We start from the raw sequence: 14,638 nt of genomic DNA, 5'->3' as shown, positions 1-14,638 counted from the left end.
TATTTCTATGGAACATAAAAGAAATGTCTTAACTCTTTTTTCCATACATTCAAAGTCAACCAAACTGTTTTGGTTACCAACTTCTTTCAAAATGTTGCTAGGGATTCTGGGTCCATTGCACAGAATTTGCTATGGGGCCCCCTCAAAATCCCATTCAGTGTGGGGGGCCATCAACTCTTAGACTCTGGGCCCTATGCACTCTGTTCCATTTCCCTCCCCAGTTGCTAAATAATTACTAATAATAATTACATAATTTTCATTTTAGGCTGAACTATTGCTTTAAGTAATATGATTAACTTTTAAAGGTGTAGTCCACCAAAAATGGAAGCATTTGTCATTATTTACTCACCTTCATAAACATAAAAAAGAACACACAAAAAAAGATCAAACACACACACACACAAAAAGATTTAGAAAAATCTAATTTTGTCCATGAAGTGAAAGTCAATGGCATCCAATATTGTTTTGGACCCCATTTACTTTCATTGTGTGGACAAAAACATTACTTCTTTGTTCTACACATTCTTCAGAATATCTTTTTTTTGTGTTCTGCAGAAATCATACAGGTATGGAACGATGTGATGGTGAGACCCAAGTTTCATTTTTGGGTGAACTATCATTTAGGAGAAACCAGCAATCATTGCACAATAATTAATTAATCAAAGAGTAAGCTAGTCCTTTAAGAGCAGGCAAACATTCTCTCCATCATCTCCTCACTTCTCCATCATCAAGGTCAGAGGCTGGAGCCCCAGACAGCAGCTAAGCTCGGCTCACTGTCTCTGACGCATAGTTTAGAATGACACAGCAAAGCTAGCGTGGAGCAGCTCCCCTGAATAAAGAATGGTTTTCAAAATGGACTCAAACTGACTCCCTCTGTCCTTCTGCGAGCTGAAGCTACTCTCTGAACATCCACCATCGGCCATCTCTGCTGCTGCGGCTGCCCTCAGGAGGTCTCAGACTGGCTAACGGCTGCTCAGACACCTCCTCCCCTTCACTGGAAAATGATCCCAGCCATGTATAATCAATCAGGTCCTTTTACTGAAAACTCAACTCTTTACGTCTGCATGCGCATGTGTGAGAATGAGCATGTGTGTCGGTAGGCTATTGAGATGGGTGTGGACTTTTTTACAAAAAGACAAGTAAAATATGTAGCACAATATCCCACAATGCAAACGTGAAACATGCCATGCAAATGTAAAGGTTCTTGGGGGAAATACGTGACCACTGTTTCTGAATATTGTGCATCATAATATTTCTGTTTTTAATATATATTAACTTGAGCATATTTGTGCTAAGATGTCTGAATATGACAATAACACAATGCATAAATACATATGTGAGATGATGTATGGTTACTCTTTGAATAAAGGGTACCATTTTTTAGGTTCTACAAGGAACCCTTTATTCTAACACTAATCTGAAGAATCTATAATGTAACGTCAAAAACTTCTATACAACTTAAAATTTATTTTATTCTTCAATTCTTTGCTGAACCTAAATAAGTAAAACCTAAATAAGTAATTTTTGTTACCTAAATAACAAAAAACAATAAGCAACCTATACATATTTTTAAGAATGTTAATTGCGCTTTATATTACGGTCATCTTTTTATAACTACCATATTTGGTAATGTAATAAAATATATTAAAATCAGTGTGCAGCATATCCGGTCTAAAAGGGCCTAATATGTTTTGCTTTCATATGCAAACTAACATCAAAATATTTTCATGACTCGGTGAGAGCTGGCGTATACTGTATATATTAGCTCACCATAAAACGAATTTACTAAATATCTGTGTCCCTCTGGAACCAAATGCTAGAATTACAATGTCCATATGAAAAAGTACGCTGGAGTCACGTTACATTCCAAAATAACTCGTCAGATACACGACACCAGAGACTTCTCGTCACAAACATAAATCCAGCAAACCTCTGGTGCCCGCCATCCATCTCTAATAAAACGATTCATTTGAAGCGATATTTCATTTATTTCTCCACATTTACTTTGTTTCTCATATTTAACTTTATTTAGATTTGCATCTTGCACAATGATTTTGAATTAGTCTAAAAAAGGACGTAGGCTAAACTCACGTGTCGCCTATATGCAAACAAAACATGGAAATGAAACTACAGTAGTGTAAAAGAATATTTTCAGGCAGTAGCTTCCCCCACAAAACTTTTTTGTTAATAATAACAAAAACATTTCACCGTGTAGCTATTGGTTTCCCCCTTTATTTGAGATTATAATACAGCAGTGTCTGTTTTTGGAGTGTGTTGCGCGCACTCCTTCCCCCGAGGTGCATGACATCCAAGTGCCACTCTATCTCCAAGAGGCAGGGTCAGTTTCTGCGACACAGCTTCTCTCCACACTTGCCTGTATGACTCCCCAGGAGGATGCGCCAGCCGTCCTTACACACTAGGCACTCTGTAAGAGATATGATAACCAGAGGGCGGGTTGATAGCTAAGGACAGTCTAGGAAAGAATCTATTGCGCGCAACGAGAACGCGTAAAAATTAAATGATTAGCGCGTCATGATACTGCAACTAAGTGATTGAGCAATGCAAGACACTGACACAAACTGTTAGGTTTGCTTTTGGTTTTTCGCTGTGGACTGATTTTAAACCATCTTTTCATGGAAAATGTACATCAAGAGCTGAAATTCTTCAGTTGTTGGAGCCTCGTTGCTTGAGTTGATATTGCTTTAAAAAACAACGTTAAGATACGTGCGGGACACCAGGTATTCGATTGCCTTGAACTATGTCTATGCCACCAACTTTTGGATTTACCCAAGAGCAGGTTGCCTGCGTCTGCGAGGTCCTTCAGCAAGGTGGGAGTATCGAACGTCTTGGGCGCTTTCTGTGGTCCTTACCTGCTTGTGAGCACCTCCAAAAAAACGAGAGCGTATTGAAAGCGAAAGCCGTGGTAGCTTTCCACCGGGGCAACTTCAGGGAGCTCTACAAAATATTAGAGAGCCACCAGTTTTCTCCGCACAACCACCCTAAACTACAGCAGCTCTGGCTGAAAGCTCACTATATCGAAGCGGAGAAATTACGCGGTCGTCCTCTGGGCGCAGTGGGAAAATACCGCGTGCGCAGAAAGTTTCCGCTGCCTCGCACCATCTGGGATGGAGAGGAGACCAGCTACTGTTTTAAGGAGAAGAGCCGGTGTGTGCTTAAAGAGTGGTACACTCACAACCCGTACCCTTCTCCGAGAGAGAAGAGAGAACTGGCCGAGGCCACGGGCCTCACCACGACGCAGGTCAGCAACTGGTTCAAGAACAGGAGGCAGAGGGACCGTGCAGCAGAAGCAAAGGAAAGGTAGGAAGAACAGCATTACTCTCAAGACGCTAAACAAACGAACAGCGGAGGAATGTTCACTAAAATGACTGTAGCATCTAAAGAAATTCTAAATAAATAAATAGGGGCTTAAGAAGGGATTTACCTAAGATATGATTAACGTATGATTGTTGTAACTGTATAAAATAAAGTTGAAGAATATATATATTATATATATATATATATATATATATATATATATATATATATATATATATATACATATATATATATAAACATTTATATAAATAGGCCTATAGCTTTTGCTTGAAACTTAAAAAAGGCCTAAAATGTCCTCCTAATGGAGAAAAATAAAAGTATCATATTTTATTTGCCTCATTTAGTCAGGTGTTTTTAAGTCCATCATAAGCGGTGGTTGTTGTTTTTGCTGGCCCGCTAATGAATGTGAATGATCTGCTCCAACAGGGAAAACGATGGTGCGAATCCAAACGGCCACAACCCACTGACCTCTCACGTGAACGAAAACAAATCTCTCTGCGAAAGTTCAGAGGACGACAAATCTCCCGCGGCGACCCCGGATCACAGCTCCATGAGCCCAACCATCCTTATGCCCTCCAGCTCAGGTCTGCCACCCCTGCACAGCTTCGCGCCTCCGCCCGGCCCCAGCGCCTCCATCATCCCCGTCAGCGCCTCAGACGCTCAGAGCCACCACCACTTCTCCATGCACGACGGCCTTCTCAACCCCATGACGGCCAGCCTACTGGAACTTGGATCATAAGAAATAAAACACATCATCTTTGACTTTCCCCCCAGTTACTAGCTTCGTTATCATAGGCTACCAAACATTTTATTACTCAAGCTTAGAGGACATTAGACCTACCAACCTAAAATTCCAAGAACTACCAGATGACGGGCCTACGTGAAAACTGTTTCCATAAAATTTCTGTAGCAATTCAGTGTAATCAAGGGATCATTTTTGATATGTCTAGCTATAAAATGAACTAATAAAATATATATTTAATAACGTCAAAATGTGTGTCTCCTTGAACATTTACAGGTCACTGCGTATGCAATTTTAATAGCTTCATCGAAAGCGAATCTCAGAATCGACAGAATCTCTTCTGCTGAATTATTATTGCAAAAAATGCCAATAGAATTATATCAGAAAAATGGTAGCATGTAAAAAAAAAGTAATTACCAGGCCCTTCAATTATATGGATTTTCTTTCATAACGCATGGCGCTTTGCCATGTTTGGATACATAAACCCTTTATTTTATTTCTTCTTTAATTAAAAAGTATGAATGTCCATGTTTTATAAATCTATTATCTGGTAAAGTGCAGTATGCCAAAACATAGCACTCCAAAAATCGTTTCTTCTTTATTTATAACAATATATAAAAAGAATTTGCACAAATTGTTTCAACAATTTGTCATTTTTCATAATTTTATAAGCTCTTCATAATTTTTTCCTCGGTAATAAGTAGGCTAGGCTATCGTTGCAAGTTGTAATTTTAGCACAACTTTGATTTTACTTAAAACGAAAAGAGCTATAAAAAGAATAGTAATTCTCTATATAATATAAAACAGAATTTCATTTTTTTGCATAACATTTGGCAACTTTCGTTTTTAACTTGTATTTTGTTCCTTTTTTTAAGCGAAATTATGACCTTATACTGCCTCCTACTGGTATCAGTATGTAATTATAAGCAGTGGCCTAAACCTACTCGCTTTCCTTGATAAAGCTGAAAATCACTACTGAGATCATTTTAACTATTTCCAGAGATAGTACTTATTGGACTAAAAACAGTACACCAAATCTCTTAGATTACAATTTGCATCTAGACGGATGTAGCCTACTGTTCTACAGTCAAAAATCTGGGTGTTAAATTAGACAGCAAATTGTCTTTTGAAAATCATATTTCCCATGTTACAAAAACAGCATTCCTCCATCTTAGACACATTGGCAAGCTACGGAACATGCTTCCTGTTTCTGATGCAGAAAAGCTAGTTCATGCATTCATGACCTCCAGAGTGGACTATTGTAATGCACTGGTTGTCCTGCATCTGCAATAAACAAGCTACAGGTAATGCAGCTACTAGGATCCTTAGCAGGTCAAGAACATATTATCATATTACCCCAATTTTACAATCTCTGCACTGGCTACCTATTAACAGTGTTGGGGAAAGTTACTTTTAAAAGTAATGCATTACAATATTGCGTTACTCCATAAAAAAGTAACTAATTACGTTACTTAGCTACTTTTTATGGAAAGTAATGCGTTGCGTTACTTTTTAAATATGAGCAGGGCTTGATTGTTTTTAATACAAGAAGTTCTAATCATAGCAAATGTAAAAGCCCTTTCACACCAAAAAGTGTAATGAATAAACCTCAGGCTGAAGGAAAAGTAAATTCACGTCTGTAAAGTAGAACACAGGAGAAGAAGGTTCAACACTCTTCAGCAATTAAAAACAATGAAGCACAATTGTTAGTTTATCTAAAGTCATTTTTGCTTATTAGTATGATTGAACTGGATCATCAAAGGTCAGCAGCAAAGACATTGGTTAATAAAATGGGATTAGACACATTTGTGTTGTTTAACATATTTAATTATTGCAGGTTTGCATCATATTCTGAGTTTGCATTTCACTGTTTTAATTCATTTTGATGAATACTAAATCTGTTTTTTGTGAGTGAGATGAATTAATGCACATTCACGTTTAGCCTAGAACTACAGTAACAGCATGTTCACACAGCGCACTGTCAGTCATTAAATGGGAAAAAAAGTTACTGGTGTTACTTTTTTGAAAAATATATTTTCTTGTGAATTAAAAAGTAATGCGTTACTTTACTAGTTACTTGAAAAAAGTAATGTTATTACGTAACTCGCGTTACTTGTAATGCGTTACCCCCAACACTGACTATTAAGTTCCGTATGGGAACCCTGAAGCAACATACAAAACTACCAAATTTTGGCCAAAGTTTGATCGCAACATATAATCAATGCTGTTAATAGTGTTCACCGTCTGTTTGATTACATGTCATTAACTAAGTGTATGATTTTACTATACATTTCTGCCATATGGACATCAACTTGACATAGTCAAGTAATATAATGTAGAAACTTTAAAATGAAAACTTTAATTTTCTGAAAAGCTGCTTTGCAATGATTTGTATCGTGAAAAGCACTATACAAATAAACTTGAATTTAATTTCTTATTATACGAAGGAGCATAACTCCCCCAAACCATCACATCATCACAGGACTCACATTATTCACATATTTTTCATGTGAAAGCAAGAATTTATCATCTTTCTACTGGAATTTGTTACTATTATTGTCATCAAAGTGCCTAGGCCTAAAGTTATGGATGAAAAGCTAACAAATCAGTGAGGATTAAATATTTCCATTCATATTTTTTATGTTAATAATTTTAAATTAAACAATGTCTTTAATCAAACATTTGAAAAACTTACAAGGCCCACATCTTCCATTACAATACATTCAATTCAATTCATTTCTTTTTTAGATTAGATTAGATTAGATTAGATTCAACTTTATTGTCATTTATGCAGAGTACAAGTACAGAGCTAATGAAATGCAGTTAGCATCTAACCAGAAGTGCAAGAATATAGTGTTTTATATACATATAAGTGCAGAGTAAGTGAAGATATGATTTACAGAATATAAAATTTACAGAATATTTTAAAAGCTGCTCCACTTCAAAACTTCACTAATTTCAACCTGCTAAAACTAGAAATGCATGATTAAGTGCAGTCTTTTAGGGTTTAAGTGGTGCAAAAGTTACAATCTGGGGTTCATTGTAATTTTTCAGCTTTTTTTTTTTAAATTTGTTGTTTGAGATTGTTTTATCCAATAGTCACCGCATGATGGCGACATAAGCACACAAATAGGATATATATATAAAAAAAGTTCATGACACATTTGTCGCTCTTCCTAAAGCTTTACATTTCAGTCAAACAGTCGTTTTCAGATTCACTGTGACTGTGAGCGAGCACCGTTTAAGAATATAATGAAATAACCACAAGCGATTCTTAAAGGTAAATTCAAAACTATCACAAAGTAATATTATGAAATGTTTTATAAGAATCAAAATGCACTTTCGCCGACCACTAATGTGCGCCGAGGCCGTGTGTCTCATGAGTGCGTGAATTGTAAAATTCTAATTTGTCTTTCAGCCTCAGTTTCTTGAGGTTCCTCAGTCATGCGCAAATATTCTGTTAGGGCCCCAAAAGACTACAGTTAGCCAGCTGACAGGCCTTTGAGATGTTTAAAACAACACTTCAATGTTTGTGATTATCTCCGTGTTCTGGTAGCCTATGTAAATCTATAATAGCCTTAGTGATAATGACAAGGACTACTTATGTTTTGTAGACTTACCGTCCGATATTGTTCTAAACGGAAGTCGCTCTATCGGCGTAGGCTACTGTTGCATCCTCAGGCGAAAGAAACTTTTGTTCCAGAGCTTGTGACTTGAGTGATTGCCTGTTTAAAAACTATATTGAAACGCTTTTATTTACACAGATTGATTATTTGCAATCGAATTGGCAATATTTTGCCAAGTTGGTTAATTTATAAATTGATTCATTCAATATCGGCTATTTATCAAATTAAGCAGAAAATGTGAAGTAGACTTAAGCTACAGGTAACACTGCAGCTGTCAAATTTAGTAATTTTTCACTACATTTACTTCACTATTAACATGTTAAGTTTAAACTTAAGTGTAGCCTTGAAATTGCACTAAATTGCATTTCTGGTGTGCTAAAGAGGCGCGTCGCGTTTAGATGATTTTATAGCGCAGCTCAATGAATCCAGGTCAAGGGGAACTGCCGCGTGAATAAACACGAATAAAAAGTTGTGCTCAGTTAAGCGATCAAATCAAAGGGGAGAAGAGGGAACAAAAATCCTCTCACAGTAAACGACATACTCTTTCTCTTATATGGAATGCTATTAGGACACACAAACAAACCATCCTCTTGTTATTTAGCCTTATGGTGGTAGTAAGAGAGAAGACTGAAACTGAATGATGGCATTATTAGACAGATAAATGTTTTGAAACTGAGGTGATTACAGTGAATTCTTTGGAATAATGTGTAAGTAATGTGGTGGCACTAGTTTATTCCACGTATTGGCGAGTAAGTTTTTGACTACCTGGTTAACATAAGCCTAGCCACTAAAAATAAATGATAAATTAAAATAAAACTCGATTTTATTTAATATATTAACGTTCGTTGATATGTCCACAAGGACGTTCAGTTTTGTGTTTAATAGTAATGTTTCATCTGTGTTTATTTCTACTGTAACAAGACCAATAATTAAAGGTGTGTACATGGTCACCTAAGCTTTTACGATTCATGATCATAATTGTTTGTCGTCTAACACGTCGGAATTTGATGACCGGTTTTCTTTTTCCATTTATTTTTAATTTGTATTTATTTTTTGTTTTCTTTAAAAAAATAAATCAATAAAAAACAGTTAATTTGAAAGAATAGTCTAAGCTTTGTAATATATTAATTGATTTTATTTGTCAGTATTTATTTATATTTTTTGCTTCTACACTCGCCAATTATTTTTAAAAAAGTATAGTTTCATACTGCATTACGAATATTTTCTATTGTCCTTTGCCAGAAGCATAAAACATTTCCATCCATTATCAATATGGAAAAGAAAATACATATACATGTGCACTGGCAACACGAAAGCTGTAAGCTACTCTCCCTTTATTCAGATTTATAGGCAAAATATAATTCATTTTATTTTAAACTTGTTTGCACCAATAAGCAATCCCACTAATTCAATAATAATAATAATAATAATAATAGTTAAAATTGAACGAACGTTTAGAATTCAAGAAATAAAAGAACGAAAGCAATAACAGCTCTTCGACTTTTTTTTTAGTTCTGATTAACGTGGACATGTTCGCACGAAGACACTCCTAAAATAAAGATAAAACGAACTAATGCAATAGCAAATATGTATTTGTCCTTTTTTTTGACAAAATGCCACAATGTCAACTCATTAAATAAACAAATAATACTCTGATAGTCATTATATTAAATTATATTTATTTGCATAAAAGTGACCCATAAGACTGTGTTTTCAGCGTCATTAACCCATTTACAGTATAAAAACGAGCAGAATGAATAAACACTTAAAATCTCCAAGCACTTAACAGACAGTTACTCACGCTTTATGGACACAACATAAAGAAATTTGCAGGAAAGAGACTGGCGTAATTGCGATATCATACAAGCATATCTAGACAAGCCTAGACCTAAGGAAAACTTTGAATCAGACATGGACAATTCAATATAAATCTCGAGATAAAATTAGTATGAACATCTGTTGTCGAGTAAAAGACGAGGGGGGATAAAGGTGCTTTTGACTTCAACGATTGTCTGATAAACACAAAATTACAAAATTGTCTCTCCGGTTCACTCATTTCATTGAGCAGTTCTACTTTCTCAGATTCCACTTCATAAATGCCTTTTAAAATGCAAAATATTCACAAATGAACATGCAAAATGGTAGTGTAGGCCTTGGAAATGAAAGGAAAGGGCGTCAGTCCGTTGAAGCGCTGGAAAAACAGCATGCTTTTCTCCTTTTGTCGAACACAAGGTGGCAAAATGGCCGGCCCCCATGTTGCCAAATTTCTCACAAGTTCATTTTTCTCTGGGCAAAAATGTTCCATATTTGTCTGACGGTGCATCATACATCGAAATCAGAGTCACTGTCAGTAACTGAGAGAATGGTCCCGCCGTCGCCTCGTTCATTCATACTGGAGACGCTGGTAGTGGGGCTGGCGGCCGCGCAAGGGGACTCGGCCGAGCTGTGCGGTGTGCACCCGGACTCTGACATGGAGCGCAGGCCGCTTTGACCCAGTCCGTGGTGCTGAAGTCTAAAAACACAAGGAGTCAGAAAATAAGATTATTTATGCAATATAATATTAAACTATACATTCATCACAGACGGTATTGTTCGAATTCGACGGGTTACAGTGTCTCTAACAATAACAAATCTGATTTAAAATGTGAGATCACACCAAAAAGAGTAAAAATCAATTTAGTTACACAAGTCGATTTTTATATAAGGATGTTTATTTATATTGAATTTATGTACACGCTTATATTTTTCATAAACATTCATTTCTATTAATTAAAAATGGAAATTTATTTCTAATTATAAATAATGAGCTCTAGCCATATTTAATGGCATTATGTATTTGATAAGGCTATATCAGTTTACACTACATGAAAATTATGTGTTTGTTTTTGGTAAATTTATTTAGCAATTGAAGAAAACTATATGGCAATACACTGCCAAATATACATTTTTCAAAACACGTATACGTTATTATATTATTTTATAAATTGTATAAATAAAAAATTTTATATCACAAAGGAGGTGAAAGAATTGAATTGTTTCTGGGAAAAAATAAAATCAGTTAGCATAACTAAACTGCAAATTGATTTTTGCTGTTGTGCTGTCAAGAGTAATTTCTTACTCGCTTAATTAACTAAAAACCATACATTTAGTCATTATTTTACATTCAAAACGCCAAACAAAATAACACGTTTTCTAAAGCTTTTACAATTCAAGAAATTGTCTGCAATTTTAATGCTGCAAATTCAAAAGCAATAGCAAAATGCCTGTTGTTGTTTTTTTTTTTCGCAAAATAATTAAAATAATATTGTTCGATTTCTTTCTATCAAGATCGAGCACATCGTGCAGGCTGTGTGACAGCTGTCTATTGAGGTTTACAAATTGCCTTTATATCTACGCAAGTATTCGTTTGATTTCCTCTCCGAATTCAATTCAACCCATTAAACTGACCTGTTTTTGGCAGCTGCCGCTCTGTCTCTTTGCCTTCGATTTTTAAACCAATTGCCCACTTGAGTGGGAGTCAGTCCAGTGGCTTGTGCCAGTTCCCTTTTCTTGCTCGGATTGGGGTAAGGATCCTGTAGGTACCACTCCCTCAACAAGCCGCGAGTCCGTTCCTTGAAACAGTGCGTCTTCTGTTCGCCATCCCAGATGGTCCGTGGCAAAGGGAACTTCTTGCGGACCCGGTATTTATCAACGGGTCCGAGGGGACGACCGCGCAGCTTCTCTGCCTCTTGGTAGTGCGCTTCGAGCCACATCGCTTGCAGCTTTCCATGAGAGTCTTTGGTGAACTTGTGGTTTTCCAGGATGTGGTACAATTCACGGAAGCTTCCAGTGTGATACGCGACCACCGCTCGGGCTCGCTGGATGGACTCGTGCTTGTTGATGGCATCGCAGGCTCCCGGTGCCACGGGCAAGGACCAAAGGAAACGTCCAAGTCTTTCGATGTCCCCAGTTTCCTCCAGCGTCTCGCACACGCTGGCCACCTGTTCCGCCGAGAAGTTTAGGGTGGGCAGCTGAAACATCGGTAAGTCCTCCGGGGATCTCGCTCTGGGAATGCTGCCCGCTAGAAGCAGAGGGCGATCCGCGAAATTGGGCAAGAAAAGATGTGAGGGATAAAGCTCTAAAGGAGACCTGAAAACCATGGAGTCGCCGGACAGAGACAAACAGACGGGAAAAGACGGCAAAACGGACGTCGTGTTTGCGCCGCTATCGCTGCTGTGCCACCGAACGCGTAATATCTACCCTTAATCAACTTCGAGTGCAAAGATGAAACATTTTGTTTCGCTTTTCTATTGGTGTTCCTGGTGTCTTGCTGTGGTTGTCATGGCAGCCCTGCCAATCACTGTCAAGCTTTCCCGTCATTAGCCAGTGCGCGCTGCCCTTCTCCACATTTGCTTCGAGCGCGGGGTTTTATCATCGCTCCAATCAAAACTGGCCACTCACTGCGGGATGTTTCAAGCTGGCGAATGGTGCGCCAGTTCACTCGACGGTAGGAGGATTAATAGTTGGAATATTGCTATATTACTGCGAGTATGCTTCCGCGCGTGGGCGTGAAAGTTTGCAAGCTAGCCAACAGATAAATAACCCGCCGTTATTTAGGCCTACCAAACATTTATATAACGTAGAAGGACTGGGAGTTATTTTTTTACATGAAAAATCTGAAAATTTATTTTACAGTTGTTCGTGCATAAGCACTTTTTTTCAGGAAAAAGCGATAGAAAAGGCGTTAACATAATAAATGGATTAAATCTTTTAAAGACAATAACATCTGAATTAATCGATCCTCAAAAACATTGGCACTTATTTGTGAAATTAAATGTTATTTATTTATTTACATAATTATCTAAGCTTTTGTTCAATCGGTAATGGTCAAATACACGTTTTTATTAGCCTACAACATAATGCGTATTCCATGTAATTATTATTAGTTATTTCGCCTCTTTATCAGTATAAAAGGCAAGATAAAATGTCAGCACGAAACAAGATCGGGTTGTTAGGCCTGAGTCAAATAACATTCTTTCACAAGGCTTTTTGTTTGCACAAAGCGTGTAATTAAGCCATAAACAAGTTAATTCACTTGGCCTAATTGTCTGTTTATCCTGGGGCTTAGCGCTTAATGGCCTTCTCTCCAGTGGGCACTACTGTCTTACATTAAATATTAATGTGTACAGTTAAAAGGCGGTGATGTCTGCAAGATTTATCATTAGTGATTAATTGGGTATTAGATTAAGAAAAAGAAAGAAAAGAAAAACTCGTTGCTATAATTATATGCGTTTGGAACGATTTTAAAAATGGCATTGCTTCAAGACCAGATTTAAACATTATCTTTTCTAGGCTACAGGTGTTGGCATAATAATAACTGCAAACAAAAGCACTAATCTCGTGCCCCGTAGACAAGTAACGAGACGTCTTTGTTCATCAGGATTAGTTAATTGGTTGAATATCGTGTTCATTGCAAATATGAACCTCTATTTACACAAGAACTGATCTCAAAAATCAACCAATGCGCTTTAAGGAGCACGTTTTGTAAACTTAAAGAAACATAAATATCTAAATTTAGGATAGCTTATATTATGGCCACTACAGTTCTGCAATAGCAGCTTATTATAGTTAATAAATATTGACTTCAATTTGAATGCTTAAAAACTTTTAATGCAGAGATGATTATTATTATTAGTATTATCATCATCAGCTATTATTATTATTATTATTATTATGTATTATTTAAAAACTGATTCTTAAGCGGGAAAAAAATAGGATAATATATAGGCCAACTGAAACTTGTATTTAATTGGTGTTATACAACTACTGACTAACATATTCACAGAGTATATTTAAGTTTAGTGCACAGCTGAACTTTGAAATGGCCTTGAAATGATATACGGTCAAAGGGACAGTCACATTCACCTCGCATTAGATCGGAGGAAACACACTTTCAAGCACGCATTAGGTCGACGGTCAAACCATTTATTAAAGTTACAAATAACAGGATACAAAATTAATCTGCGTTTACTTTTGGATTTTCGTCGCTGGAGAAGTCTTAATAATCCACGGGAAAGCTTAGGGCGGTTTATCAGGGTGGCATGGTTTAACAACATTTACAAATCTGTCACAGAATTACAGAATAAACTCGAAACGTAAATTTGCCAGATGACCTTGTTCTTCATAAAATTAGTTTCGTTGGCGCGTAGTTGTTCCCTGTGAATCAATATGGCAAAGGGTACCCACAGTATCTTCATGCAACAAGTCGCCCTTCACCTTCACCGAGCTTCCAGCTCTAATGCGCCGGGAGGAGTCAATCAGACATTCCAGACACATCTGCAGACACCGCTTTCCCGTGCTGACCAACAAACAAACATCCACGGTTTAACTAAGAACAATACTGGCATTTAAACACTCAATTATTTATAGCACTCACTTAATTATAATTGAGGGCACCTGTTAGTTGAAGTTCAGTCTCTTAATGCTATTTTTTAATTTCTCAATTTCTTATTTCACTAGAGGCAGCATTGTGAACCAAAAGACCTAACCAAATGAGCTCAATATTCTTAATACTTTTGTCTGACAACTAACGGTCCTTGAAAACCTCACAATTTATGTATTTTACATGGACAATTAAAAATGCTGTGAAAATTATACAAAAATTTGCACATGGAAGTTTGTGTAGGCTATTAAAACGGAAGAGAATGAGAAGTGTTTTAGATGGGGTATGAAAATTGACAGGGATTATTTGCATGGCATATTTTAGATACCCCATGCATATTTAATTAAAGTCTGCAGTGTGTTAATACTCTCCCACAGAACAGATGTTGAGCCATCTGAATGTTTGAATGTGACTTGCTATGCTGGGTATGAAGACATTACCTGGGCACTAAATTAATCACTCATGTCGGACAGCTGTCTACAGCCACCAACCATATTCATCAGTTCATATTTA

General features: G+C 36.8%; 2 protein-coding genes across 2 annotated transcripts; one reads left to right on the top strand and one right to left on the bottom strand.

Annotated features, from left to right (window-relative positions):
• Window positions 1–2,748: 2,748 nt before the first annotated feature.
• Window positions 2,749–4,325, top strand: LOC306857893 (homeobox protein SIX2-like). Its single transcript, XM_079398161.1, has 2 exons — window positions 2,749–3,318; window positions 3,763–4,325. Exons 1-2 carry the CDS (start codon window positions 2,759–2,761, stop codon window positions 4,073–4,075), a joined length of 873 nt encoding a protein of 290 aa, XP_079254287.1. The 5' UTR covers window positions 2,749–2,758; the 3' UTR covers window positions 4,076–4,325.
• A 5,037-nt stretch (window positions 4,326–9,362) lies between these two features.
• Window positions 9,363–12,451, bottom strand: LOC306858012 (homeobox protein SIX3-like). The gene is made up of 2 exons (XM_079398349.1): window positions 11,152–12,451; window positions 9,363–10,216 (listed from the first exon to the last, which is right to left on the bottom strand). Exons 1-2 carry the CDS (start codon window positions 11,841–11,843, stop codon window positions 10,027–10,029), a joined length of 882 nt encoding a protein of 293 aa, XP_079254475.1. The 5' UTR covers window positions 11,844–12,451; the 3' UTR covers window positions 9,363–10,026.
• Window positions 12,452–14,638: the final 2,187 nt, after the last annotated feature.

The sequence above is a fragment of the Barbus barbus genome, assembly GCF_936440315.1.
Source record: "Barbus barbus genome assembly, chromosome: 38".
NCBI classification, from domain to species: domain Eukaryota; kingdom Metazoa; phylum Chordata; class Actinopteri; order Cypriniformes; family Cyprinidae; genus Barbus; species Barbus barbus.
Note: the sequence above shows the minus strand (reverse complement) of the source record. Positions and strands in the feature narration are given on the sequence as shown.

Excerpts from the sequence above, each read along its gene's own strand:
- LOC306857893 (XM_079398161.1), top strand. The coding sequence starts at position 2,759 with ATGTCTATGCCACCAACTTTTGGATTTACCCAAGAGCAGGTTGCCTGC. Across the intron at positions 3,319-3,762 it reads GCAGCAGAAGCAAAGGAAAG|GGAAAACGATGGTGCGAATC; the intron begins GTAGGAAGAACA and ends CTGCTCCAACAG.
- LOC306858012 (XM_079398349.1), bottom strand. The coding sequence starts at position 11,843 with ATGGTTTTCAGGTCTCCTTTAGAGCTTTATCCCTCACATCTTTTCTTG. Across the intron at positions 10,217-11,151 it reads GCGGCAGCTGCCAAAAACAG|ACTTCAGCACCACGGACTGG; the intron begins GTCAGTTTAATG and ends TTGTGTTTTTAG.